Source organism: Colobus angolensis, unplaced genomic scaffold (genome assembly GCF_000951035.1).
Source record: "Colobus angolensis palliatus isolate OR3802 unplaced genomic scaffold, Cang.pa_1.0 Scaffold566, whole genome shotgun sequence".
Taxonomy (NCBI): Eukaryota; Metazoa; Chordata; class Mammalia; order Primates; family Cercopithecidae; genus Colobus; species Colobus angolensis.
The window spans coordinates 242,654-269,176 of record NW_012119221.1 but is presented as its reverse complement, the minus strand read 5'-3'; the positions used below and the strand labels follow the sequence as shown (position 1 = coordinate 269,176).

General features: G+C 39.5%; 1 protein-coding gene across 3 annotated transcripts in view; it reads right to left on the bottom strand.

Annotated features, from left to right (window-relative positions):
• Positions 1-4,252: 4,252 nt before the first annotated feature.
• Positions 4,253-26,523, bottom strand: part of KIT (v-kit Hardy-Zuckerman 4 feline sarcoma viral oncogene homolog) — an 83,699-nt gene continuing 61,428 nt past the window's right edge. For 2 of the 3 annotated variants that reach the window (XM_011961702.1, XM_011961704.1), the window contains exons 8-21: positions 21,263-21,377; positions 18,944-19,128; positions 17,624-17,730; positions 17,406-17,532; positions 17,021-17,125; positions 16,827-16,937; positions 15,463-15,613; positions 13,519-13,610; positions 12,937-13,064; positions 11,744-11,866; positions 8,359-8,470; positions 8,148-8,247; positions 7,689-7,794; positions 4,253-6,509 (exon numbers count right to left, since the gene is read on the bottom strand). In XM_011961702.1, coding sequence (XP_011817092.1) covers positions 6,381-6,509; positions 7,689-7,794; positions 8,148-8,247; positions 8,359-8,470; positions 11,744-11,866; positions 12,937-13,064; positions 13,519-13,610; positions 15,463-15,613; positions 16,827-16,937; positions 17,021-17,125; positions 17,406-17,532; positions 17,624-17,730; positions 18,944-19,128; positions 21,263-21,377 — 1,691 coding nt within the window. In that variant the 3' untranslated portion in view covers positions 4,253-6,380. Of the gene's footprint in view, positions 6,510-7,688; positions 7,795-8,147; positions 8,248-8,358; positions 8,471-11,743; positions 11,867-12,936; positions 13,065-13,518; positions 13,611-15,462; positions 15,614-16,826; positions 16,938-17,020; positions 17,126-17,405; positions 17,533-17,623; positions 17,731-18,931; positions 19,129-21,262; positions 21,378-26,523 lie in introns of all 3 variants that reach the window. The other variant, XM_011961701.1, reaches the window with a different exon arrangement.

Below are 26,523 nucleotides of genomic sequence, written 5' to 3'. Positions count from 1 at the left end.
GACAAAGAGAAAATGTTAGAGGCAATAATGAAAACAAAAAAATAATATTTTCAGGAGAATGACAATCTGAACAGACTTCTCAATAGCAAAAAATGGAAACTCGAAGAGGGTGGAAACGAATGTGCTGAAAAATATAACTGCCATCCTTGAGTTCTATATCTAGTGCAAACATTTTTTTAAGAATGAAGGTGAAACGACAATTTAGACATCAAAAAGTAAAGGGTTTGCCACTTGCAGATCTTCAATAAAATAGAGTTCCTCTTCCATATTTTAGTGTCTTTGAAACTGCATTTCTTCCATGTGCTGGACTTAGAATATCCAATAATTAATTAAGTGCCGTCTTTAATTTCAAGAGTCTCACAATCTAGACAAGGTTATCAGATTTAGTAAACAAAATACTGATCATCAATTTCACTTTGAACTTCAAGTGCACAATAATTTTTTAGGATCCATATGTTCTAAATACTTAAGGGTACATGCTTGTATTAAATGTTGAAATTCGAATTTAACTGGATGTCCTCTATTTTATCTGGCAATTCTAGTCTATACAAAGGGAGAGATGTCAGAGCCAGAGACAGAGTTGGAAATTGTAGGTTGGTAGATGACAGCCACATCTAATCTCATCTCAGGGATTAGATGAGATTGACCAGAGATTGGAGAACGTATCAGCTGAAATAAGAAAGGACCAAACGCTGGAACTGCCACTTTTAAAGGGGTGCTGGAGGAAGACAAAGAGGAGGAGCAGCGAATGCAGGCAAGAAAGCAAGTTACAAGGAGGAGTCTTTCAATGCATAAAGCTTCATTTATTTGACAATTGAGTGGTTGCTACAGACCAGACTCTGTTCTAAACACGGCTCTAGGTAATGCAATGATTGAAGAGAGGGCCCTGAAATTGGAACTTTGGAGATCATTCAAGAGTTTTTAGAGAGCCCATTTCAGTACTCTAGGGAGGACCAGGTCACCTGCAATCAAGAGGGTTTTGAGATTTTTTTGTTCTGGGTTGAATTGTGTCTCTTCCAAATTCCTACGTTGAAGTCATATCCATAACTCCTAGTACTTGAGAATATGGCCTTACTGGAAATAAGGTCTTTGGAGATGTAATTAGTTAAGATGAAGTTGTACTGGAATAGGTTGAATCCCTAATCCAATATGACTAGTGTCTTCACCAAAAGGGGGAACTTGGACACAGACACACACACAGGGAGAGCACCACGTGAAGTTGAAGTTGAAGACAGAGATGTACAAAGAATGCCAAAGACTGCCAACAAACCACCAGAAGCTGGGAGAGGCATGGGGCAGGTTCTCACAGTGCTCAGAAAGAACTGACCCTGCCAACATCCTGATCTCAGACTTCTAGCCTCCAGGACTGTGGGACAATCAGTTTCCATATGGAAGCCAGCCAGTTTCAACTGCTTTATTATGGCAGCCCTAGCAAACCAATACACTTTTCTTCATAAAGGTTCACTCAAAGGCTGCCCAGCTGGTGCTTCCTGAAGCCTTGCTCATCCTGAGACCTCTCCCGTGGGGCGTTTTCTCATGCAGACGCCAGTGCTGCTGACCTTCTCCAAGGCCAAGTGTGGGGTGACATGGTCTTCCTGTCTTCAGCTTCTGCACCTCAAGCCCAGAAACTGCTTGTCAGCTTCAGCTCCTCTCCCTACTTCTGAATAAGGAAGAGCGCTCCTGCCACTTTCCCTTCCTCTCCACCCTTCCCCATCTACCAACGCCTTCCTTTTCTTCTCTTCTCCTTGTTCCCACAAAGCCTCTGTATAGGCCTCAGTAAGGCCGTCCAAAGGAATGTTTCTAGTTCCCCTTTCCCTTCTCCCCAAAGTGCCACCCCCTCATGTGAAATTAAGCTAACTTCACTACCTTCTGTCTTCTTCTATTTCCCCTCTTTCTTGGGCCCATTTCCTCCCAAATGGCTCTCTCTCACTCCAAACACTGATGGGATGTTTAATCATTTGTTCAAAAAGAACTACTCTTGAAGTACTGTGCTAGCAGCTTTGGGGGTGTCTGAGATGAAGAATATCTGTCCCTCAGGAAGATGGAAACTTGTTCATCATTTAAAGGGGACAGGTAAGTCTCTCTGCAGGCTAACACCAATTGATTCATATCAGCTTGTTGGAGAAGACTGTGACTTCTAAGGCACCTGGGCTCAGTTGGAGGGTGTGATGGCCGATGAGTGATGTCTCATGGCCAGGGTGGTTGGAGACACCAGCGTGGGAAGACCAGGTATTTGCCATCACTGAGGTACAGATCTAGATTCTAAGTCTGGCTTCATGTACTGCTCAGTGAACTTGGGCAAAACATAACTCTTGCAACCTCTTGGGCAATTTAACCCCTGAGTGTCTGGGCAATTCAATATTTAAACAAGTAAATGCAATAACCCTGGCACATACAGGAATTTTATGTTAACTGATTTTAAGTCTGGATATAGTGGGGGTGGGGACAAGACAAGAGCCAAAATAATTGGAAAATCAATTGTAAGAGCCATAAAAAGTAAAGAGTGCTGTGGGAGTTCAGCGACAACTTCCCATTGAGATGATTTTGCTGGTCTGTCTTGCTGGAGAGAAGGGACAGTATGCAGTCTGAGAATGGAAGCAGAGAAGAGCATGGGGCATACTCATGGGCCTTCGATAATGGGAGAGAAGTAGGAAGGAAGGCTGGAGCAAGAATAGAGTTTTGAATTCCTGGCCAAACACTGGGATAAAAACAAAACAAAACAAAACAAACAAAAAAAACCCACCACCACCCAGAAATCTTTATAGCAATGTCAAGTTTTGCAGCACACTTGTACAATACTGTTTGCACCTAAGAGAAAGAAAATTAGAAGCAAGTTTTTGACTGTATAATTTTATATGAGTTGTGTCAGTACAGAAGCACCACCCCGCCTGCTTAATAAGGTGAATTGGCCATGGCAAAACTTATCAGGCATATGAACGAGCTGGTCTCGACAGCTTCTCATTAATACATCAAGGTAGACACTACTCCCACGAACTGAGATTTCAAGAGCTAATCTGCCTAATGTCGCACAACAGTAAGTGGTAGAGACGGGGTGGCACTGAGATTTGAACCAAGTTTGAGCCTGGGCACCAAGACCTGGTATTACTTTCCTTTGAAAAGCTAGGCTGGTGAGGAAAATTAGCTAGACTCCTAACACAGGGGCCTGCCAACTGCTTCTAACGCAAATTTCTCACACATGACAAAGGCTAAATGACAGCAAAAACATTTGGAAAGAAAAGACTTCTTTGTTTTGTGGTCAATTAGCATTCATTCCTGTCTGTAATAAAATAATGGGAATCGCCTGACTGAAATGTGGGTGTTTTTCACTGATTATTGACGCATTCCTTGCCACACAATTCCCTCTTGATTTTAAAAGGATTCCTTTTCGTTACAGGTCACTTTTCACCCCTTCCCTTTCCTTTCAGGAGACATTTCTGCAGGTGTAGATGTCACATCAATAAAGGCAGTCATGACTGAGAGTGTGTGGGTGCCTAATTCATTCTTAATAGGATTATGTGATTCAGGGTGCTTCCTTTGTTTTAAGCTGAAGAACTCTCAGCCTCTGTTTGGGTTCCAGTGGTCTGGACAGTACCACTTGGGCATGCAGAATGTTTCACCCACATGACGGCACCCAGTTCATACATACTAAGCACTTCCCTCCAAGTAGAAGTGGAACCTAACTCTGTTCCAGAAGCAAGTAAGAATAAGGACTTCAGGTGGAGCATGAATATCTCATTTTGAAATAACCTGTCTCCAAAACCCAAGCCAACAAGAATACAAGCCACTTTCTTGGGATTCCTCATGTTAACTTGGTCTATTATTTTACTGTTCATGTTTTTAGACAGTCTCTTCTGGGAGGAAACATGCCAGTCATATTAAATTAAGCCACATGAAATTGCTATTATTTGACCATTATTTTGCTGCCAAAAATGGCAGCAAATTCACCTGAATACCAAAAATTCACATGAATCAATCTAATAATAATCATAGCTATGTGTAAAATTTTTAGGATGTTCACTGTTATCTATTTTTCAATTTAAATAGAGACCTCAGGTTGTAAGACTAAAATGAGAAAATATCACACGTATGAAAATTCTTAATATCTGTTCAATCTCTAAGTATGTAAATCCTAGTATGATCTGATAGTCTTGCACATATTTTATGAAAACTGAGTACAAAACGTTGTCAGGATGAATGCACTTTAATGCTTTAAAGTTTAATCTCACAAATCTCAACAATCAAATGATTCCACTTGATTTATATATGTACATTTTATTAGAATTCTTCAGAACTGTCAACAATTGGACAACATACAGGAATAAAACACGTGGAACACCAACATCCTTTCAACTTACGCCGCTTATGTATTTACACATAAAGTTACTGTATATATAAAAAATATTTTCAAGGACTCATGGGCTTCGGAATATTCAAAAGACATTATTGCTACATTTCAATATTTACAAAAAAAGCCACAAAATAATTTCAAACGTTAAACCACTGCAAAGAAACAGCTGATGTAAGAAAAAATGATAAAAATATAAACTTTCAAGAATATTCAAGACAAAGCTCTCAATGAAGTGCCCCTGAAGTACCTAGACATCTGTAACTAACAACCACTTTTCTTACTGTAATTGAAGTCAATAGAAACACAAAGGAATTTTTCAGACAAAGTATGGCAAACAACAATCTCTTGGGTGACAACACAACCCCAAAATCTGCTAACTTTGGAAAGGTGCGAGAGCATAGAACTCCAGTGCAAATGATTACTTCCAGATAACGGCCACAGTTCTCTAAATGTAGTCTAAGAAACATAGAAGGGGGAAACCATAAAGGCAGCATACCTGAATCCTTCAAGACAACACACAAATTCTGCCATGTACACATTTGCCTTTTATATTGGGCAGTGAGGAAGGACTTTTTTGTTTTGTTTTTTTAAAGAGGTAAACTACAGTAATAATGTCCAGGCTGCAGTCTAAAGGGTAAAATTTAAATGTTTCAGTGAGACAGTAGCATTATGGAAGGTCTAAGGAACAGGTACAGTAAGATGAGTCTAAATAACAGAGTGCCTTAAGTGCAGGTGGAATGCAAATACCTAGGGACTGATGCCTTCCACTTCCTCCGCACCACTATGGAAGCTTCTGGTAAGCTACTCTAGATAGCTATGTGAAAAGAAACAAGAGCAGTACTAATAACAAAAGCCAAGTTACTTTTTGGGTACTAAAAGACCCTCTTGGACTCAGGGCAAAAATGCCCCTCCAAATATTTGTCTACACGCATACAAACGTACACACACATATACAGATACTGGCCCGGCGTCCAGGACATGCCTGTGAAGGAGGCTGAACCTAAACTTTATTTCCTGCTACATAAGAATCGAAACTAAGACGGCAGTGTTTTCTCACTCCTGTGGGAGCCATGCAGTGAATCAGTAACTTTGTCAAACAGCATCAAATCCGGTGAGTACAACGCCATTCTGAAGCTGATAGACTGGTTCCGTGGAATCTATAGAATAAGTTCATCAGCTAAAAGAGGAGATTTTTAGACTGTGCTTTGTGGTTACACTGTTTCCTTCAAACTTATATGGCTCTTAATCTACTTCTATACACAAGTGGACATAATGCCAGGGTTGTATACAGAAACGAAACCTTACGGTGTTTTCCCCTCAAATGTATGAACACGGACAATTTATAGATGCGTATATACAAGTTCTGGCTAGGGAGGCCTTCTCTCCAATTCAACGCTCTAATAGCAAACTCTATTTAAAAACCAGGTCAGTAGTAGAACAGCTCATGCAGTGGTCCACAGAAGAGCATCTTTTGTTCACACTTGGGGATCATTTTGTTTCATGGCCTATGTCTCATTCCCAGCATGAAATACTAGATTTCTTAAGCCCAGGTGTTCATACTCTGTCCTTTGTTCTAATGATGTTCTGTTTTCCACATAAAGGACTTAGATTTTCAGCTTCTCATCTTGTTGCATCATCATACTACTATGGATGGTTCTGAAGGCCAAATGCGATTACTACCATTTATTCAGGTAAACTATCAACCATATTTTTAGGCAGAATTGGAGGAGCCTTGGAAAGGACTCTGGCCCCCAGCCCATACCTCCCTCTCTTTTTCCAAATCAGAATATTTTCTGTTCATGGTAGGAGCTACTTTGCTATTGGGAATATATACAGTTCGAACCTTTGCAATAGGATGGTGGCTGATGACAAAAATCATCAACCACTAAAGTGTGCTCAGAAAGACAGGATTGCAGTGGGGTGCCCACTATCCTGGAGTTGGATGCAAGTCAAAAGAAAACAAAATAACCATCATGGAAGGCAAAAGAAGAGGAGATCATTCCTGGAGGGGTGACCCAAACACTCATTCTGCTCAGACGTCGTCGTGCACAAGCAGAGGTTGGGAGGAGGAAGCGGTGCTGCCGACAGAATTGATCCGCACTGAATGGTCCACCACAGGCTTCTGTCGGTTGGGGCTGCAGTTTGCTAAGTTGGAGTAAATCTGGGGAAAACAAGCACATAGTCAATACACCAGGTCCCTACAATGAACACAGCAACAAAAGGCATACTTACAGTGTCAAGATCACCACTAACTGATGGAAACTCTTGAGAGAAGTGGTTTACAAGAACTTTATGGCCAAAACCCAAGTCATACTGACAAAACAAATATAAGCTTTGTTTTCCCCTTCATTTTTCCAAAGGAAATAACTTCATACAAGAAGTAGGGACAAAACATGCACAAGCTTAGCTCTTCTAATGGGGCACACCAGGGAGCAAGCACTATCGAACTTATCTAAAAAGGCTTGTAAATCTCTACAGCCAACCACAACCGAACAACCAATGTAATTTGCTGAGAAACCCATGGCCCTTCCAGGGGTCTCCTGTCAAGAATCAAAGTAACTGGGTGGAAAATGCTGTTTAAGTTGAAACATGCTTTGACACCCAGAAGAACAAGCTTTAACCCAAAAATTATCAGTGGTGTGCTATTAGGAAAGAAAAGATAGCTCCAAGCACACAGCCCAGTAAAGAAAGCAGCTTAAAACAATCAGAGTCAAAGTATCACTAATTCTTCCTTAAAAGCAAGAGAGGAAATAATGGATTTGAGTTTTCATTCCCCCCCACTTTCCAAATCACTGGGAGGGATCTCCCAACTTCAAACAGCTCTTCATTCTATATGGCTTGTGGGCATGACAGCTATCTGCCATTTTCTGGCTATGCTTGTTGATCTGCCATTTTCTGGCTATGCTTGTTTGATCAGAAAGCTTATTTCACTGCAGTAACAAGCTGTCTTTTCTATGCGTTTATTCTATTCACATCACCCCAACCCTCCAAAGGATGAATGGCCTTGACATGTGAGAGGGAGAAAATACTGACCCCATGACCAGCATTTGAGATAGGGGAGGAAACATGGTAAATCCTTACGGAAACTTCTACTTCCACTGAGTTCAAAACTCTCCACCCTTCCCCCTCAATCTCACATCCTTCTTTGGCTCAGAACAGGAGGGCTGGGCAGAAAGAACTGGTTTCCATTGCTTTACTTCCCCTACCTGAAGCCCAATTTGCAACCTAAGATGAGGAGAGAAGGGGTTGGGAGGTTAGTCCTCACCTTGAAAACCTGAGGAGGAAGACACACCTGGAACTGGGAGAAGGGGGATTCTATGTCTGGCCAGAGTATACTCACATGATTGGTGCTTTCTGAAATCTGCTTCTCAATTAGCTGAACAATTTGCTTGAATGTTGGTCTTTTTAGGGGATCCGCATCCCAGCAAGTCTTCATTATGTCATACCTGCAAGACAAGGGTCATTTACTATCCCTCCTCAACACCCTCAGTCTGTTTTCAAATGTATGGCATCCAGCAACTTCAGTAATAATTCCAGGGCAATGCAACTGGACATATGGACTGACATATGGATAACATAAAACACTGCATGTATGAAATGCTGCTGAAACTTTCTGTATTTTTGGTGACAAGAGATTATGAAAATAAACTACAGAAATGATATTTGACCAGCATGTCATAAAGAAACCAAGTGACGTTTCAAACTGTGTTATGAAAACCCTCAACATCTGGGTTTCTGTCTTTAAAAAGAAAAATAAAAGGGAAAATGTGATCTAAAGGAAAAATTTTTCGACCCTTACATTTCAGCAGGTGCATGTTCAGGGCTGAGCATGCGGAAGCCTTCCTTGATCATCTTGTAGAACTTAGAATCGACTGGCATTCCAGGATAAGGGCTTCTTCCTGAGACACAGTTTGCAAAGCAGTGTTAATCACAAGGAAGCAGGACACTAAGGAAACCTCAAGAAGATGCTCTGAGTCTAATGAGGGTGTCTTTGGCAAGGATCATTTTACCTAAAGAGAATAGCTCCCAAAGAAAAATCCCATAGGACCAGACGTCACTTTCAAACGTGTATACACAGTTGAAAATGCTTTCAGGTGCCATCCACTTCACAGGTAGTCGAGCCTGTAATGGGAGCACAACAGAGTCAACAATGCTAATTCAGAAGCTCAACAAAACTGAACAGAAGATATTCTTATAGATGCTGCTGTTGCTGAAATGTGGGGTGATAACTTAAGTACCATCTCACAAAAACCTTTTACCTATATAATCTCAGATGATCCCAATCACCTCTGAAATACATGGCTCACAAGTTCATTATCCCCATTTTAAGATGTGAACACTATGTCAGTACGGCATGGAGATTAAGAGCACAAACGTCAGAGACAGCCAGACATTTTAGCTCTGGCTCTATCATGGGCCTTAGGTAATGCAGAGATTTGTTAGTTTCCACTGAATATGTCCCTCTCCTTCCTTAAAAACAGAAACGTGGTCTCTCACAATTAGGACTACATTTCCCAGCCTCCTTTGCTGCTAGCTAGCTGTAGTCAGGTGACTCGGTTTTGGCCACCAAGTTGTATGTGCTGTATGGCAGCTTCAGGAAAACCTCCTTACAATACAGCTGGCATGTGCCCTCTGCCCTCTCTTCTGTAGTGCAAGGGCCCCCTGCCTTCTGGATGTGATGGCTGGCTATCTACCTGGTGGTCATCTTGGACCATGCACATGGGGGTTACACCCAGGAATGGCTAAGCATGGAAAGGAAAGACTTGGCCCAGGTACTCCATGGAATCTTTGTACCAATCCTGGCCTGCTATCCTTAGACTTCTTTTATTTTGGGTTTTCTGTCAAAACCCAAAACTGTAATACACTGGGGAAGTCACTAAAATATTTGTAATTAAACCTATCTTCTGTAAAACAAAATGAACACTTTTAGTTTTATGAATTGTCCTCTATGAATTTTATGAATTGTCCCATTAAATAAGACAATGTGGGTAAAAATGCTTAGCACCACCTGACTCAGTGCTATCTGAAAAACTGCCTAGAATAAAGGCAAGTACCCAATAAACAGTAGAGGCTTGTGATCATGACTCTTTGGAGAACTCTCTCCATTAAAGTTGAGCTGAACTTTCTGTAACTATTCCTCTTAGATGCATTCTGGATTCCCAATCTTAATCTGCCATAAAAAGCTAAATCAATCCTTCTCTTAATTCACTTAGGATTGAAATCTGGGAAAGCTTTTTTTTTTTTTTTTTTTTTGGTGTTAAAATTATTTTAGTCAGTTTAAAAAAACAAAACAAGCTTCCAATATCCCTTCTCTTCCTAGATGTTGTGCTAAAGTTCCTATGAGGGCTCCTAACCTGAGATCTATGGGTGTCAAATTCAGGGGCCTGTGAACTTGGAAAGGAAAAATGACACCCTTAGTTTTGCTAATTTCTAGATGAAATTTAGCATTTCTTCAAATTACTAACAAAGGTAATAAACCACAGTAGTATTAGCTATACCTGAGACTTTGTCATGAACATCTTCATATCCTATTAAGTCTTTACAGGTATCTCAAAATCATAACATTAATCACCACTCTAAAATTACAGTGGTTTTTAGAAAAAAGTAATAGCAAAACCCACAATTACTTTTGCACCAACCTAACAGAGCCTGTTACTCTCTGTAGTAAACACATGTACTGACATATCACAAATTTACTTGATAACTTGATAGCTATTACGGTTTAACGGTTTTCCTTGGTAATCCTACATATTTCATCATAGGCATTGAAAACAGTGTTCTGATAAGGGTTCCATAGGCTTTATCAGACTCTAAAAGGGGCCAGGACATGAAAAATGATGAAGAACTCACGTGAAAGGAAAGAACTTCAGAGAACCTTACACAACAAGGAGATCTCAAATGATGATGACATAAATGCAGGACAGTAACACGTTTGAGTTTCTTATCTTGTTCCAGAAATTCTCCTTACCCACTAGACAGGTGAAAGCGACGTCTGTGATTGGTCAGTTCAACTGACTTGAACTGGACTCTACAGTCTGGAAGCCTGATGGAGCCAACCCCTCTGTCAATTCAAACTAAGGTCACTAACCATAACAAGACAGTATATAACTATCATCATGATTATTTAGATGGTAAATAAGACATCTATAAAGAATAGTAACAATATGTCTGGCACTGTCCTGAGTACTTTACATATATTAACTCGTAACTTTCTCAGTCAGGAATCACTATTATTCCCAAGGGGAGAAAAACAAAGATTCAGAGGTATTGGATAACTCTTGACAAAATTACACAGCCAGGAAATAATGGAGACGGATTACAGAATTCATCAAGACTGGGCCTGGAGACTGCCACCTTCCTCCTCCTCCCTTTGGTCAGTATTCAGAGGACTGGATAATTAACAACTTATCATTCTTCCTTCCAAAATTGCACGAGGATGAAGAGAAGTTGTTTTTATTATCACTCCTGATGATAATATCTAGCTTCAGGGCAGCCTTTTCAGAAATTCATGCTTTGGCCAGGAGATAAACACAGCAACACTCTTACAAAACCAAGTCGGGTACAGGCTACCAATAGAGACGCCGCTGTGATGAGGGGAACACTACATTCTCATAAGGGGCCCAAAATCCACCTCCAGGAATAAATCTGACTGCAGAAATGAGCCCAGGAAGACAGGCACAGAAGAATATAAAGGGCGATATGGTTTTCCATGGCGATGAGATGCCAATCTGGAAATCACAGGCTCTGGTTTCAGTCTCTACTGCCTTGAGTCACCTCAGACAAAAAGCACTAAAATATGCTATGCCTTAGTTTCTCCAACTTTTAAAATAGGAAGGTGCTGCAATTATAGGACGAGGGTTTGTTCTGAGGATTCAGTAATTGGTAATGAAATACAGCACTTTGAAAAACATTTACTATGTTCTACAAACCCACTATTACTTATGAACCTAATTAATAGCTCTCGGTGTATTCTAGGATCCAACATTCTATATGGCTAACTCTGAACACGATCTTAGATTTTAGTATTTTTCACACGGCATGTCAATCCCGCCAAAATTTATCCTGCTGTGACCTTCAATGACCTACATTTGTTACACTTGAGCAAAATCAAGTTCATTGCTATTCTCAGGCTATAATGAAAATTAAGGCTATTTCTGTTTCCTTCACATGCCCCATAATTACACAATTAGAATTAGGAATTCTATTATCGAATGTTAGTTGTAGTAATGTTCAGCATACCATGCAAATTTTGCTGAAGTACACTTAATTTGACTGCTAAAATGTGTGACATCCCTAGACAGGATTTACATTATGAAAATCATAGGAAACAATTTTTATCGAAAGTTGAAACTAAAAATCCTTTGCAGGACTGTCAAGCAGAGAATGGGTACTCACGTTTCCTTTAACCACATAATTAGAATCATTCTTGATGTCTCTGGCTAGACCAAAATCACAAATCTTTGTGATCCGACCATGAGTAAGGAGGATATTTCTGGCTGCCAAGTCTCTGTGAATACACTATTAGGTTGGAGGAGAAAAGAAAACCATTTAAATTCATTTTAACTTGTAAAGAGTGAAAACTAACTTTTGAATATTAGAGTGTTGCTTATATTATAACAAATCCAATACTTTTGTTCTAAAGTATTCAGTACACCAAAAATAAAAATCAAAAGTATGCCTTGAATGATGTTCACATAATCAAGAGTCTAATTACTATAATCTCTTTCAAAAGCAATTCTAATAAATGCTATTTTCTTCTCAGGACTGCTTTCATTCATAGGGAAATACATAAGAAATAGTCATATCATATTGTTTAAACTGAAAATTCATTTTGCATGCATTTCTTTGAATGTCCTTTCACAGAGTTCCTAACACGCCTTTGCAACTTCAATCTAACATCTCCCAGGGACACACGGAAGAAGGTCTTTATTTCAGCCATCCTATATCCTTTCTTAGTTTGGTAATTGTTGGGAAATGTCACCCATGACATTTAAGGGTAGGACTGGTAACCCCATTCTGTTTGGTTAATCTTACTTCCTAAGGAATTCCTCTGACCCTTCCACAGACCATGCTGCTTGTTTTCATTCCATCATTCTCTTTCCATTCCTATCCTTCTCCCAAGTGTTTATTATTCTCTCTGACCCCTTATTTCCTGATACTTCATAAGCCACACATATAATATTTGGATCTAACTTCAATAAAACTCAAGTCTATGCTTCACCCTAAGCCTTGTAACTATGAGGTGCCCTCTGCTTTTACTGATAAAATGATTCTGTTCTCTAGGAACATATCTTATATCCTAAAAGCCAAAAGTTTTAAATGAATTTCACTGCATATAGAAGAATATTCATAGAAAAACTCATTTAGAAAGGCTTGCACTTTAAAGCTTACAAATTAGAACAGGAATTCCAAAGAGACAGCCGTTGGAACATGAAGAAACTAAATTTCCTCTGCTTTTGGTTACCACACTTCAAAATGACACTCTGCATTCTAACTATGGCTCTAAAATGCTCTGTTCTCAAGAAAAAAAAATCAAAAAAATCAAAAAACCAAAACACAAAACTCTTTTGAGAATCACTCCCACTTACATTCTTGGAGGCAAGGAAAGCCATGCCCTTTGCCACCTGGTAAGAAAAGCTCAGCAAGTCTTCTAACTCTAGAGCCAACTCGTCATCCTCCATGATGGCGGGAGTCACATCTCTTTCTATGTATGAGCCTGTGAGGAAGAGAGGATTTTTCTTCGCGATTAAAACCATAAAGGTTAGGAAAGGAAAAGACAGGGGCAATGACAATACCAAAGGCTGGTAATGAATGAACTAATGTGAACTTGCAGGCAGATCACTTCCCTCGTGTCCAGCAAAGGTAGATGCTGAATCACAAAGTTAATATTTAACAATCCTAGGCTGGGTTACAAAATCCGTAGAGAGGGATGGCGAATTAATACAAAAATCCCATATCTACAGTAAGATGCTCAGGCACAAAAACAAATGCTCTGACCCCAAATTCCCACTTACAACCCTAACTGCCATTGACCATTGGCATTGCTAACGTAAAGCAGAACGATGGTCTGCATCGTTGCTACTGGGAATGATGTTATATGCCACGTTAGCACGATACATATACTCTTTGTAAATAAAGTTGCTCTTGTTGCTTGATAGGTAGGTTCTCACCTATTCTCGCAGATCTCCTTTTGTCAGCCTTGGTTGGGACGACAGAAGAAACTCCAGGTCTCCTGTCCATGTGCTCATTAGTACTATCGCTGCTGGGAGAGATGAAACAAGTCATGACTGAATCAAGTGGGACATGCAGAAGGGCACTCACGGGTCAGGCTCTACCTCCTCATCCCCTTTGCTACATAATGGACTGGACCAATTTGAAGAAAGTCATGTAAAGTTTGAATAAAGAGTTTGAAAATCTTGTTCTGTAAGATGTGACTTTTTAATATTTGATATTGGGGTCCATGCCCAGAAACTAGGTGTCCCTTTTGTGTTTAATCATATAGAAGACTCAGGTTAGAAATTTCCCATCTCTTGACACAATGAATTTAATGGGAGACAGAGAGCCAAATATGGTATCCTGTATTACCTCAAACTCTCTAAATGAGCCCCAGGAGACAAGATGAAAGAAAGACAAAGAAGAGCTTCCAAGATGTGTTATGGGGGAGGCAGAGATCGTTAACATATAGTGACTGATGGAAAAAGGTTTTTTAAAAAAAATCAAGTTGGTTCAGATAAACACCAATAATTTGGATGATTTTCTGAACCATCTGGACCTCTTCAATCTGCAACATTTGGCTGGAGACTCTTCAAGATTTCTAGTACTTCCTGCTTCTGATTAGCATAGAAATACCATGACAACAATCTCCTTCAGAGTGTGCTGGTGGTTCCAATCCCATATGGGATCCCAAAGCACAAAGAACATCACACAGGATTGAACAATTTAGGCCATTATATCAGAAAGTTAAAGGATATATATAGGGCCAAGGTTTCGGAAAGAAGCAAAATGGCTCATTTCTTCATATAATGAGCACATGCCCAGGAGAAACTAACAAAAAGTGGTTTTGTACAGTTTCTACTACCACTTTACATTACTCAAGTTTATAGGATTAAAAAAACATAAAAGTTTCACCTGGGGTTTTAAACTTTAGTCAGAGGTACAAAAAATGGCTTTAAGAGGTAACTGCCCATCAATAATATTTACTGAGGTCTCCTTGAGGGCCTGGTGTTAAGAGTTCAGGAAGCAATGTCTTGCCATCGCAAGATGCAGTGGATATAAAGTGCATAAAAAGGATAGGAGAAATCTACCACACAACTGCAGCAATATACAGTATAGGGGACCGGGCGAAACAACCACGACTTCTGTTGGACTGGGTACATCTAGGAAGTCTTCTCAAATGGTGGCTCTTAACAGCATTTCCAAAGAAAGAATAGGCAAGGTATGAGAAGAATTCTTCTCTGGTTGTAAATCAAACTCGAAGCTCTTGATACACGATTCAAATTCAGAATGGCATCAATGACAAAAGAGATGAAAATAATGTCCAGAATTTTTTTAAAATGTGCTGCAATAGTTACGACTTTTAATAGCATGATGAATTAAAAGGGGCAAGAGGCAAGGTATATAGGAATCATCCAGAGGTCGATGGCAAAAAGCCTACATGTAGAGATATCTTCAGAGATCTTTATCATTCTGCTAAAGGTTTTAAAGGGACTTTATTGTGGCAACTTGAGAGGCTTTAGCATTTTCCCTATAAACAGCATCTCACTGGAAACATGCGTATAGTACCAAGCTCAACGGTATAAATGGAAATACATGCAGGACAGAACCGTAAGAGAAACAGAAATAGAATTCATTCAGTTGCATGAAACTAAAGTGTAGAAAAAAACTAAAAATGCATTTTTTAAAAATCAGCAAAAATCTAGGTTTAACAGTTTGAATCTTTAGAAACACAATTTGAACTTTCTAAACTGTTAATCACCTTTAAATGATTTAATAATTTTGATTTCATACCTCAGAGTACCTCAGTTCATTTTTTAAAGAATCAGCCTTGATTGCAAACCCTTATGACCCCATGAACTGCCTGTCAACAGCTAACTATTTATGTAAATCAGTCTTACCAGGCAGACTCCTTTGAATGCAGAAGATTCTTATAAAGTGCAGTTTCTGCATGATCTTCCTGCTTTGAACAAATAAAAGAACCACGTTTTCTTCTCAAAAAATTCAAAAGATCACCATAGCAACAATATTCTGTAATGACCAGGGTGGGCCCTAAAAGCACATAAGAAAAGGTTAGAAAGAGGTGAGATGTATAGATTAATTCTGCCTCCCATAAAAGTACTCAAGGGTGGTCATGGCCACTAATATTTAGCTTCAGTGGATAAGCCTACTTAGTCCCAATACAATCCTATGTATTAACACTGCTTATCAAAAAAGCAGCATTATGTGGAGTAACATAAAACAAGCAAGTCTCTTTTAACCTGAATTTCTAAATGACATTAGTATTTGGGGCCAAGCGTGATTGAGAGTTTTACAGACAGAAGTTACTGCTTTCAAAGGTTCTACTATGATCAAGCTTCCTACGTGAATCCTTTGATTCACTTCTGTTTACAGCAGGGCTTCACACACTCGCTGTAACGTTATTATGGAAATAATGAAGGCACAAACTGCGGCATAGTGGGAAAATCAGTCACGTGGAGCAGCCAGCTGGGACGAGACTGGAAAGTGAGTGAAAACCTAAAATGACCTGTGTTCTGAGCACTACTAGTTGAAAAATTTTTTGGTGTTATGAATGTTTAAAACTGTAATTTGGAAGTAACAGGCAACTAATTAACTTGGGAAAGAAATTTTCTCATGAACAATTCATGATGTGGTGAAGCAACATTTATGGGGGTTGTTTGAAGACATTATATAAAGCTGTCAACTTTACCACGGATCTCCAGAAACAGCTCATTTTACACATCTTTGTTTCTTTCAACTGAAATACTTTCTGCGAACATCACAGACTTCCTTGATGGGAACCTCAACTAAGGCTTCAAATTGGAAACTTATTTTTTACAGAAGTGAAATGTTTGCCTCATTTGGTGTATATTTGAGAACCAGTAGGCTTAGGGGCCTATTTTAAATTATAGTATGCAAATTAATATTAACCCTTTCAGTGGCTAAATATGATCAAGAAATATATAAAGCTTACAAGGTAAGAGAAGACTTCTGGTCAGGATGAGATATTCAAGAGGCCAATATTGTTGATGTTACAAACACGACAATAACTAGTGTATGTCCTGGGCTGTTCTACCCCATAATGATAAAATTAAAATCTGCATTCTTAAGAACAATAAGGAAAACAAAATCTAGCAAGAGAGAACAATAGTCTGGGTAAAAAATCTTCCAAGCACTTTATAATCTAGCATTGTCAAAATCATATTAAAATGTCATGTTCTGATAACTTGACAGACAATAAAAGGCAGTTTGGACATGGCTTTACCTCCAATGGTGCAGGCTCCAAGAAGATTCACAATATTCATATGATTACCAAGGTAACTCAGGACTTTGAGTTCAGACATGAGGGCTTCTCGTTCTGTTACATGGGCACTTGCTAAAATTGGAAACATGCATTTTAGCAAAAAGCACAATTGGCAAACTGATGTCGAGTGCACGCAGTACCATACAGGAACTTACGTTTGAGCATCTTTACAGCGACAGTCATGGCCGCGTCCGACTCAATTAAGCCATAAGCAGTTGCCTCAACAACCTTCCCGAAAGCGCCAGCACCCAGGGTTTTCCCTGTAGGAAGGAAGACAACAAGGTAAGTGGTGGTGGTGCTGGTGGTGGAATTGAAGGATCATTTATGTAGTTTCAAAATCAATAAAGGAATTAAAAACAATTTTGTCTAGAGACATTTTCCTACAATGTTCTCTATGCCAAACCTATCAAAAGGGGTGCAGTTTCATAGAAAACTCATTGTTTCGGGTGGAACAAAACAAAGGAAGCTACTGGAGTTCCTTAAAGTCATTGTTATGTGTATCCAAAAAGGTGACATGGAAAGCCCCTGTTTCATACTGACCAAAACTCAGCCTGTTTCTGGGAAACTCCCATTTGTGATCATAAGGAAGTTGTGTTGGGTCTATGTAAACATAATTGTTTCCATTTATCTCCTCAACAACCTTCCACTGTAGTTCATACGTGGGTTTCTGTGGGGAGAAGGGGGAAAATAGATCACCTTTTAAGAATTATTGTCGGAGTCATTAGAGCACTCTGGAGAGAGAACAAATAAATGGTTACCTGTAAATATTTGTAGGTGAGAATCATCACAATAATGCACATCATGACAGCTACGATTACAACACCAATCAGCAAAGGAGTGAACAGGGTGTGGGGATGGATTTGCTCTAAAACCAAACAGAAATGTGGAATCACAAACTTTGGCAGGATGGGATCTCTACCACAGCCACTCATTCCCAAACTGACCCACCTCCCAACTCACAGCCCATGGCAGGAAGCAAAGCTATGTGACTCTCAGAGCTTCACCTTGATTACATCGTACTCTTGTTATTCAAATGAATCTTTAAAAATATAACTTGAAACCAGACTACTGCACAATAGAAGTTGAGATTTCTGTAGAAAAGGAATAATTTATGCTGTTTTTCAATGAAAAGCAACATCTGAATGCACTTTGTACTTCAGTCAAATTCCTGCCTTGTACAACGTTAAAAAAGAAGCTTCCTTTATGGATGGTTTATATTTTCTTCTTTACACTTTCCTGTATTTTCTAAATTTTCTACACTGAGCATGAATGTCTTTCACAACCAAAAAAAAAAAAAAAACCATTTTTAAGGTATTCTTTTCGTTGCCCTGTCTGAAAAATCGATGATGTAGAACAATGGAAGATTCTTCCCCTCATTACTCAAAACCTGAGAAAATATGCCACTTTTTGGCACTAGTCTTTGCCGACTCAAAAAAAAAAAACCAAAAACCAAAAACAAAAACAAATAAAACCCAAGAAGGCCTAAAAAGTAAGTGCCCACTTTCTTTGTCTTCCCACTTTGTACCAATTCATCAATTTGCCCAAAAGGAAGTTTTAACTTATGTTAAGAGAGTTAGTCACACGTGAATCAAATTTTAAATATTTTAAAGAAATAACTTGCTAACATGACTTCATAAAGGCAGTGTTAACTTTTGGATCCAGTGTCTGGCAAAGTGTTAAAATAATTCATTTTAAATAACTGAAATTTTTAATTGAATTTAAATGTTAGATTGTTCTAAATTCTGTTTGGGTGTAAGGTAAATATATTCCCCCCATTTGCTTTCTCTACCCCTTTTTAATGGAGACAATTGTAAATATACAACTAATTATATAAAAGAGACACACATACATATAAAATATATAAAGTAGCATGGTTAAAAGTGCTCTGGTAAAAACATATACTTAACAAGCTAGTACAAAATGAAACGTAGCGAGTTTGATGACAGTATGGTGTGATGTACGTATTACCAGAAATGACATTCAATGTTGGAATGAACTTAAAATCATGATTGATATGGTAGACAGAGCCTAAACATCCCCTTAAATTGGATTAAAAAGAAATATACCTTTGTTGTTACCTTTAAATGCAAAGTTAAAATAGGCAAAAGTCTTGCCCACATCGTTGTAATAAGCTTTACATTCAACCGTGCCATTGTGCTTGAATGCACTAGAATCTATGGAACTCTGAACCACTAGTTTTCCAAATGGTGGCCCAGATGCATTTAGTGTCTGCACATCCACTGGCAGTACAGAAGCAGAGCATCTAAAGGGAAGAAAACAAAAGCCCAGGTTTACTCTAGGAAAATAAATAAATACATAGGACCCTTGGGATGTGGCACACTTTTAAAACAAAGTTAGAGGTTCATAATCAACAGAAAATGTCCTTTTACAAGTGTCTAAGAATAAGCACTTTGGTGACCTAGTGAGTGAAAAAAGCACTGGGGAAGAGAAGAAAGGGCAGAGGAGGCTTTGGAGTCAGCTGTGGGTTTGAATCCTAATGAGTTAAAGACTGAGTTTCTACCACTGTAAAACGGGGATGGTAATACCCATTGCAGAGGGTTACTGAAAGGACTGGAAAGGAATTCAATAAAATGGCAGGCATATATGCTGGTACACAGCAGATCCCTAAAATAAACAAGCTTCAAAAGGGTACATGAATGGTTGAAAATAAATAGCATAGAGGAGGAAAGCATAAAAAATCTTCAAGGGACTGGGCGCAGTAGCTCACACCTGTAATCTCAGCACTTTAGAAGGCTGAGGCGGGCAGATCACCTGAAGTCAGGAGTTCGAGACCAGACTGGCCAACACGGTGAAACTCTGTTTCTACTAAAAATACAAAAGTTAGTTGGGCGTGGTGGCGGGCACCTGTAATCCCAGCTACTCGGAGGTTGAGACAGGAGAATCACTTGAACCCGGGAGGCAGAGGTTGCAGTGAGCCAAGATCACTCCGCTGTACTCCAGCCTGGGCAACAGAGTGAGACTCCGTCTCAACAACAACAAAAAATCAAGAATGTAGACCGGGAAATAGTCAAAGTGAGGACCGAAGTTTGAGTTCTAAGCAGGAAGGCCTAATTGTACTGCAAGTGGCTGAGACCACCACTGCAAGGGATCCTTTTCATGAGCCAGACCCCAACTTCCCTATTCTAAACACCTAGCTATTTCCTGTTTCCCTTCTTAACACCTACATACATTCACTGTTTATTCCATCTATTATGTGTCTCTACCCGCTAGAACAAGCTTGTCCAACCTGCAGCCCACATGTGGCCCAGGACAGCTTTGAATGCGACCCAACACAAATTCATAAAGCTTAAAACATTATGAGTTTTGTTTGCAATTTTTGTTTTAGCTCATCAGCTATCATTAGTGTTACTGTATTTTATGTGTGGCCTAAGACAGTCGTCTTCTTCCTACGTGGCCCAGGGAAGCCAAAAGATTGAACACCCCTGCACTAGAATATAAACTCATAAAGGCAAAAAGACTTGGGTGTGTTCTGTCCACCAGAATAGTGTCTGGTACACACTCGCCACTCCCTGTGTATCTACTGAATTAATGCCTGTAACTACGGGGCTTGCTTCCGCAGTGGTCATTCCTCCCAGGGGCTCCTTAGTATTCCCCAAAAGAAAACACTCTCCTAAAACCCAGCTGAAAATAGCAATCTGATGTAACCCCTTCCAACTTGCTGTGATAAAGAGGCTTATTCCATGAAAAATAAAATTTCCACGATCATACTGACTATTCAATTGTGACGTTAACCTGGGCTTTTAAAGCCTGAGCATAAAATAGCAATTGATGGATGAAAACAGCTATAGTGACCCCATTTTCGTCTTCAGGTAACGCAAAAGGACAATTTAAGGCTTAAGTGTGGATGGTGATGGGGGCAAGCAGCACAGTGCCAGATGTTCTCTGTTCAGGGGCTGGGCACCTAATCAAGAAGAAACCCTTTTTAAAAGCGGTTGCTTGCAAACGCCATATGTATGTTGTCATTGTGCGATCATTACTTTTTGGTAACTTGGCAATTAACTACTGAGGTAATTTTTTCATGATAACTACAGTCACATTTCCCACACACATTACCTCCTGTGTATAGAATGGAAATCTAATTACTCTGTCCTGCAAAATTGCTTTATCTACCTGCAGGCTAGAAATTGCATGATAAATCCAGAAAGATAACCACCAAAATAGAGAAGTCATTCAGTAATCATTTTTCAGCAAACAAAATTAATGTCTACCAAGAAAAATACAGCAATTATCCCTTCTAAAAAGCCACATGGCTAGAAAAAAAAATAATCAAAACAAAGCTTTTTTTTAAAAAAAAATCAGAAAACATATTTGAAATTCAAGTGAACTACAGTCCTTCCTCTCTGCATTATAAGCAGTGCCAAAAATAATCATCTCACCTCTGCTCAGTTCCCGGACAAAAATACCAATCTATTGTGGGTTCTGGGAATCCTGCTGCCACACATTGGAGCGTGCCATTCACGAGCCTGTCGTAAGTCAGGATTTCTGGTTTTGCTGCAGGAAAACAGAAGTGGCCATATGTCAGAGTGCTGAAAAACCTCAGCAACATTCACTTCACTCCCTGTCTAATCCCTACAACCTTCCTGAGGCTGCTGAGGAGGCTGAGGGAGCACGTTCAAAGGGCAGAATCTGAAGCAGGGAGTGGAAGGTACAAGGAGGCGGCTATCAGGGTCCAACCCAGAAAGGCTTTCCCAGCGACAGTGGCCCAGCCCCAGAGCAGATGGCTGAGGCAGAGGTCACAGGGCCAACTGCAGAGTTTCTGCTTTCAGGGAGTGGGGATCTGAAAGACTGCTTCTAATCAAGACTCCAGGACTCCAAAGTGCTCTATAGGTAAAAGTCCACTTTAAAGGATTCCTGCCAATGGGATTTCAAGCAACTGTACCTGCCCTAGGAATTTCAAGTTATTGTGGGAACTGGAAGGGATGAAATTAGGAGTTGTTAGAGGAAAAGATAAGCCCCACTCTTTGCTCTTACATGAATTGTCTCCTTTTCGGGGGTGGAAGGGTGGTGCTGATTAAAAGCTGAATCACTCTATTTACACAGAAGCTAGAACATAAAGAGTAAAATACAGTATGGGCTTTACTTAAAATCTTTGTTTCAAATGCAAAATATGAACAGAAAACTAGAAGAGAAAACCAGCCCAAGATTTATGTATTTATGTACATATGAACCTGAATATATATATATATATCTGAATATATTCACTGTAACAGCAGAAATGCTCTAATTTGGTATTTCTATGTAACTACAATAACCAGCTGATACTCAAGAATTTCTGATTTTTGAAGTTATTTACAAAGTGAAAGGAAGATGCACTCGGTGGTTTCGATAGCAATACATCTGAAGGATTCTAACCCTTTGAGAATAAATAAGCTCAACAGAAGCATCAGGATGGCAGGGATGGTGATATGCTCACCCTGTACTCGGAGTACAGCATTGATTGTGCCAAGTCTAAGCACAGAATTACAGGAGCCCCATGCATGGTGGACACATCTGAATACCAGCTCTTACATTTCTCAGGTCTTTGAACTTGAGTAAGTTTCTACATCTCTCTAAATTTTTGTTTCCTCATGTGTAAAATGGGAATAATAACTGTGCCCATCTCATAGGGATACTGAGACAATTAAATGAGATGGTGCATAGAGAGAGCTAAGAATGACTTATAGAAATGAAACAGTTATTATTATTATTGCTGGGCACGGTGGCTCAAGCCTACAATCTCAGCACATTTTGGGAGGCTGAGGCAGTGGATCACCTGAGGTCAGGAGTTGGAGACTAGCCTGGGCAACACGGTGAAACCGCATCTCTACTAAAAACACAAAAATTAGCTGGGCATGGTGGCATGCGCCTGTAGTCCCAGCTACTCGGTAGGCTGAGGCAGGAGGATGGCTTGAACCCGGGAGGCAGAGGTTGCAGTGACCACCACTGCACTCCAGCCTGGGTGACAGAGTAGGACTCCATCTCAAAAAGAAAATTTTTTGTTACTATTATTCCTGAGTTATTCTTTTACAATCAGAATATCTACCTTTCTTTGATAATTAATTTCACTACAAATGAAATGAACTGTATTTGCCACTCTATTCTCCTCAATAATCTAAAAATTCCTTCTTTAAAATAGTCTGATAAGGTATATATTTTAACCCAATGCACAGGGAATTCAACATCAATTATGTTACAACTGATAGGGAAAATAAAAGCAGGGAGAAGACTGACAGATCAGAAACTTAGAAAGTTTATTTCCCCAAAGGAAGGTAACACTGATAAACGACATCTTTGTAGAACAACCTCTCAGCACCTCACCTCCCTGGAGGCAAATCAGTAGGCAGAGATCAGAGTATCCACATGCATGACACACCCACCTGTCACTCAACCTGGCCCTGGTGATGAGCAGGCCATTTGGCTAATATACACAAAAGAGAAACTCTCCAAAACAATCTCAAGGTAGGGGCATCCTTGAGAGTTTGGATCCAATGCCAGCTTTCACAAATAGAGCAAGAAGACAAGCTATCGTCTTGAGAAAGCATCCATCTGGCAAGTTTCATTTAATTATCATGGGCAACTGTGTGATCAAGCTGAAAAGTAGGACACAACACAAAAAATCAGCAGACCCTTAGGATAATGCTATTTGCTGGGGACTCTAGGTGCCATACTGTGGGTCTCTCTGGACTCAGTTTAAGTGTCACCTCTTTTTCTAAGCAAGCCTCAACTCTCTGATGCCAAGTTGGTCTCTCTCCTTTCCTTATTCCCAAAGCATTTATGAACACCTGATGCTGGTATGCAAGATCTTGGTCTGCCTCCTCCATCAGACTCGATGTTCTCGAGGGCAGAAATGACATCTTACTGATTGAGTATACTTGTAACTCCTAGCTCAGTGTGACCCACAGCAGGCGCACGGTAAGAGCTGTTGAATGATGAAGACCCCACGCAAAGGAACAAGTCTCTAAGATTCCAAAGGCATTCAATTATAGAATCACAAGAAGAGAATTGTGAGAACAGCCTAATGGTGACATTTGTAAATACGGCACTGTTTCTATTATTTTTGCAATAGAGGGCCATGAGGTAAGAAATCCAAGTGGCTGACCACATGAATTCTTTATAACACTGAGATGAATGATGAGTGGGATCAGTCTACACTAAGATGATAGAGATAACTGAATAGGACTCAAATAGGAGCTAAGTTCACAAACAGATGTACTCATACCTATATTCCCTTAACACTCATACTTCCTAATGCTTATAACACTACATGATAAATTCTTAGTGGAACTGAATATTAACTCAATAGGCGGAGGAAGGGCTGAAAGCACACTTTAAGATGATGTCAACAATGATTATCTCTGGGTAGTAGGATTATGAAAAGTTTCTATTTTATTCTTTTATTTCTAATTTTATTTTGCAATGAATGGGTAGCTGAAAGTGAACCTATAAAACATTGTTTAATTAAAAAATTGGAACAGTTCAAAATTACATAATCAATTCCATTTAGCTTTGGTTACAAGTGTGCTCTAACATCCAAGCCTTCTAGCGTGACACCTGGTAGCAGTTATACAACAGCCATGGCTGCCAACGGTGTGGTCTGGCTGGCCTACTTGTTCCCATGTGCCGGTTAATTAAGCAGTTTTGTTAAGTTCCTATCCCAGGTGGGTCATAACCTAAGGCTAATTGAGCAGCTTTTGTCCTGTTGGCCTGAGGTTGGCCAACCAAGCTCACAGGGTCCTAAATCTTCAATATGCCTTAGACTCTCCAAGGGAAGAGGATAAATGCACATTCCTGGGCCACACCTCCAGAGATCTGGTAAGCTGAGGATATGACCCAGCAGTGTACATTTTAAAGGGCCTTTAAGGAATGCTTATCAAAGCCAGGACTAGAGTAGGTCAAGAGAAGCACTAGAGCATAAAAATAAGAAGGGCACTAACCCTAAAGGGCCTATGAGCGGGTACCTGTGCGAGTACCTCCTTACATTTCACACTCTAGTTGCCTTTCTTACCTCACCTCGGTCCAGCCCTTTCCCTAACATTGGTGCTAAGAGACCACCTTCTGAAAAGGATGAGACATACTAGTACAGTATGAGCTGTATATGGCAAGTTGCATTATGAAAATATTTAATGCATAAAGAATGAGCCAGGTAGAAATCTAATTCCTAAAAATGAAAATCTCAGCTCATTTGCATTTTGTAAGTGCCTCAATGCACCGTGTTTGGCATTAAATATACATCTTGCTTTTAAAGATACATAACTCTGCAGTTCTCCAGGTTAAATCTGAGCTGTGGCTTCTTAGATATTCTGCAATAAGCAGTATAGCAAATGACACATTCCCTAATTCCTCCCAAGTTGGAGGTTTAGATAAGCCTAAGAGGTATATAAGTTATGCATTTACTGTGGAGATAAAAAATATATATATAGCCTTTTTGCCTTTAAAAACATTGTGGACCTGAGTCATTCGGATATCTCCAACAACACCGATCAGCTTGTAGGCAGATTTCAGATGCTTATAACTCTGCTGAGAATTTATTGCTCTTGCAATTAAAACTCCTACACATCCAGTGATTTACCCCACAGATTTGTGATCTTGGAAAATATTCCTTTTCATCACCATCCAGTCCATGTGGAAAGCAAGAACAAAATGAATTTTAAGAACAGAATACAGATAACAAAGCTGAGGGCTGGTGGCTGAAAGGGAATACACAAGCCAGTGGTAGAAGGGGTCTTCCTTTCTTCATCTAAATGCAGGGAGGCATTTTTTGAGTAGAGTTCTCTCACCTCAGCCACTTTAACCAACTTCCGCTATAAATGTGCATTTGACCACATTTTATAATCAGCAGGACAAAAAACGCAAACACTTAAGTATCCAAATAATAAAAGACTAAACGAAGAGGGATCATAAGAATGAATTTCTGTTTTTAAAATTCGAGGTTTGCTGGTGTTTAATGGCAACGAAGCAGTGCTTTTCCAGAATTTGTCACTATCCCGGTTTTGGGGTCTGTGTAAAACCTACACTTGTGCCATAATACCATTACAATAAAGAAATTTAAGTCAGCTAAAATTGGAGTATAAAAATAACTCAACTTTACTTATAAAAGGAATATTACACTTTTTAAAAATTCCCAGAATAGATATTTTAGACATACACTGTGTCTTATACATTCTTAAAGATCCAGAAACTGGCATATGGACACTAACAGAAGTTTATTTAACAAATAAAACAAAACTCAACTACAATCTCCTGTACCTATTTACTTTAACAGCGACTGTCATTTTGAAAAGAAAAAATCATTCTCTTAATGAAGTGATGTTCTCAACTAGGGCTCAGCAAAGTTTTACTATAAAGGGGTGAGATAAATATTTCAGGTGACTATTTTAGATTTGTGGGTCATAAGGTCTTTCCTGCAACTCAGTTCTGCAGTTGTAGGACAAATGTGCTCATAGACAATATATAATCAAATAGGCATGGCTGTTTTCAAGAAAACTTTCCTTGTGGGCACTAACATTTGAGTTGTACTCTCATGTCTCATGAAATCTCCTGATTTTTTTCAACTACTCAAAAATAAATTCAATAACGTTCTTAGTTTGTGAGCCATTCAAAAACAGGTTATAGGCTGGGTACAGTGGCTCACGCCTGTAATCCCAGCACTTTGGGAGGC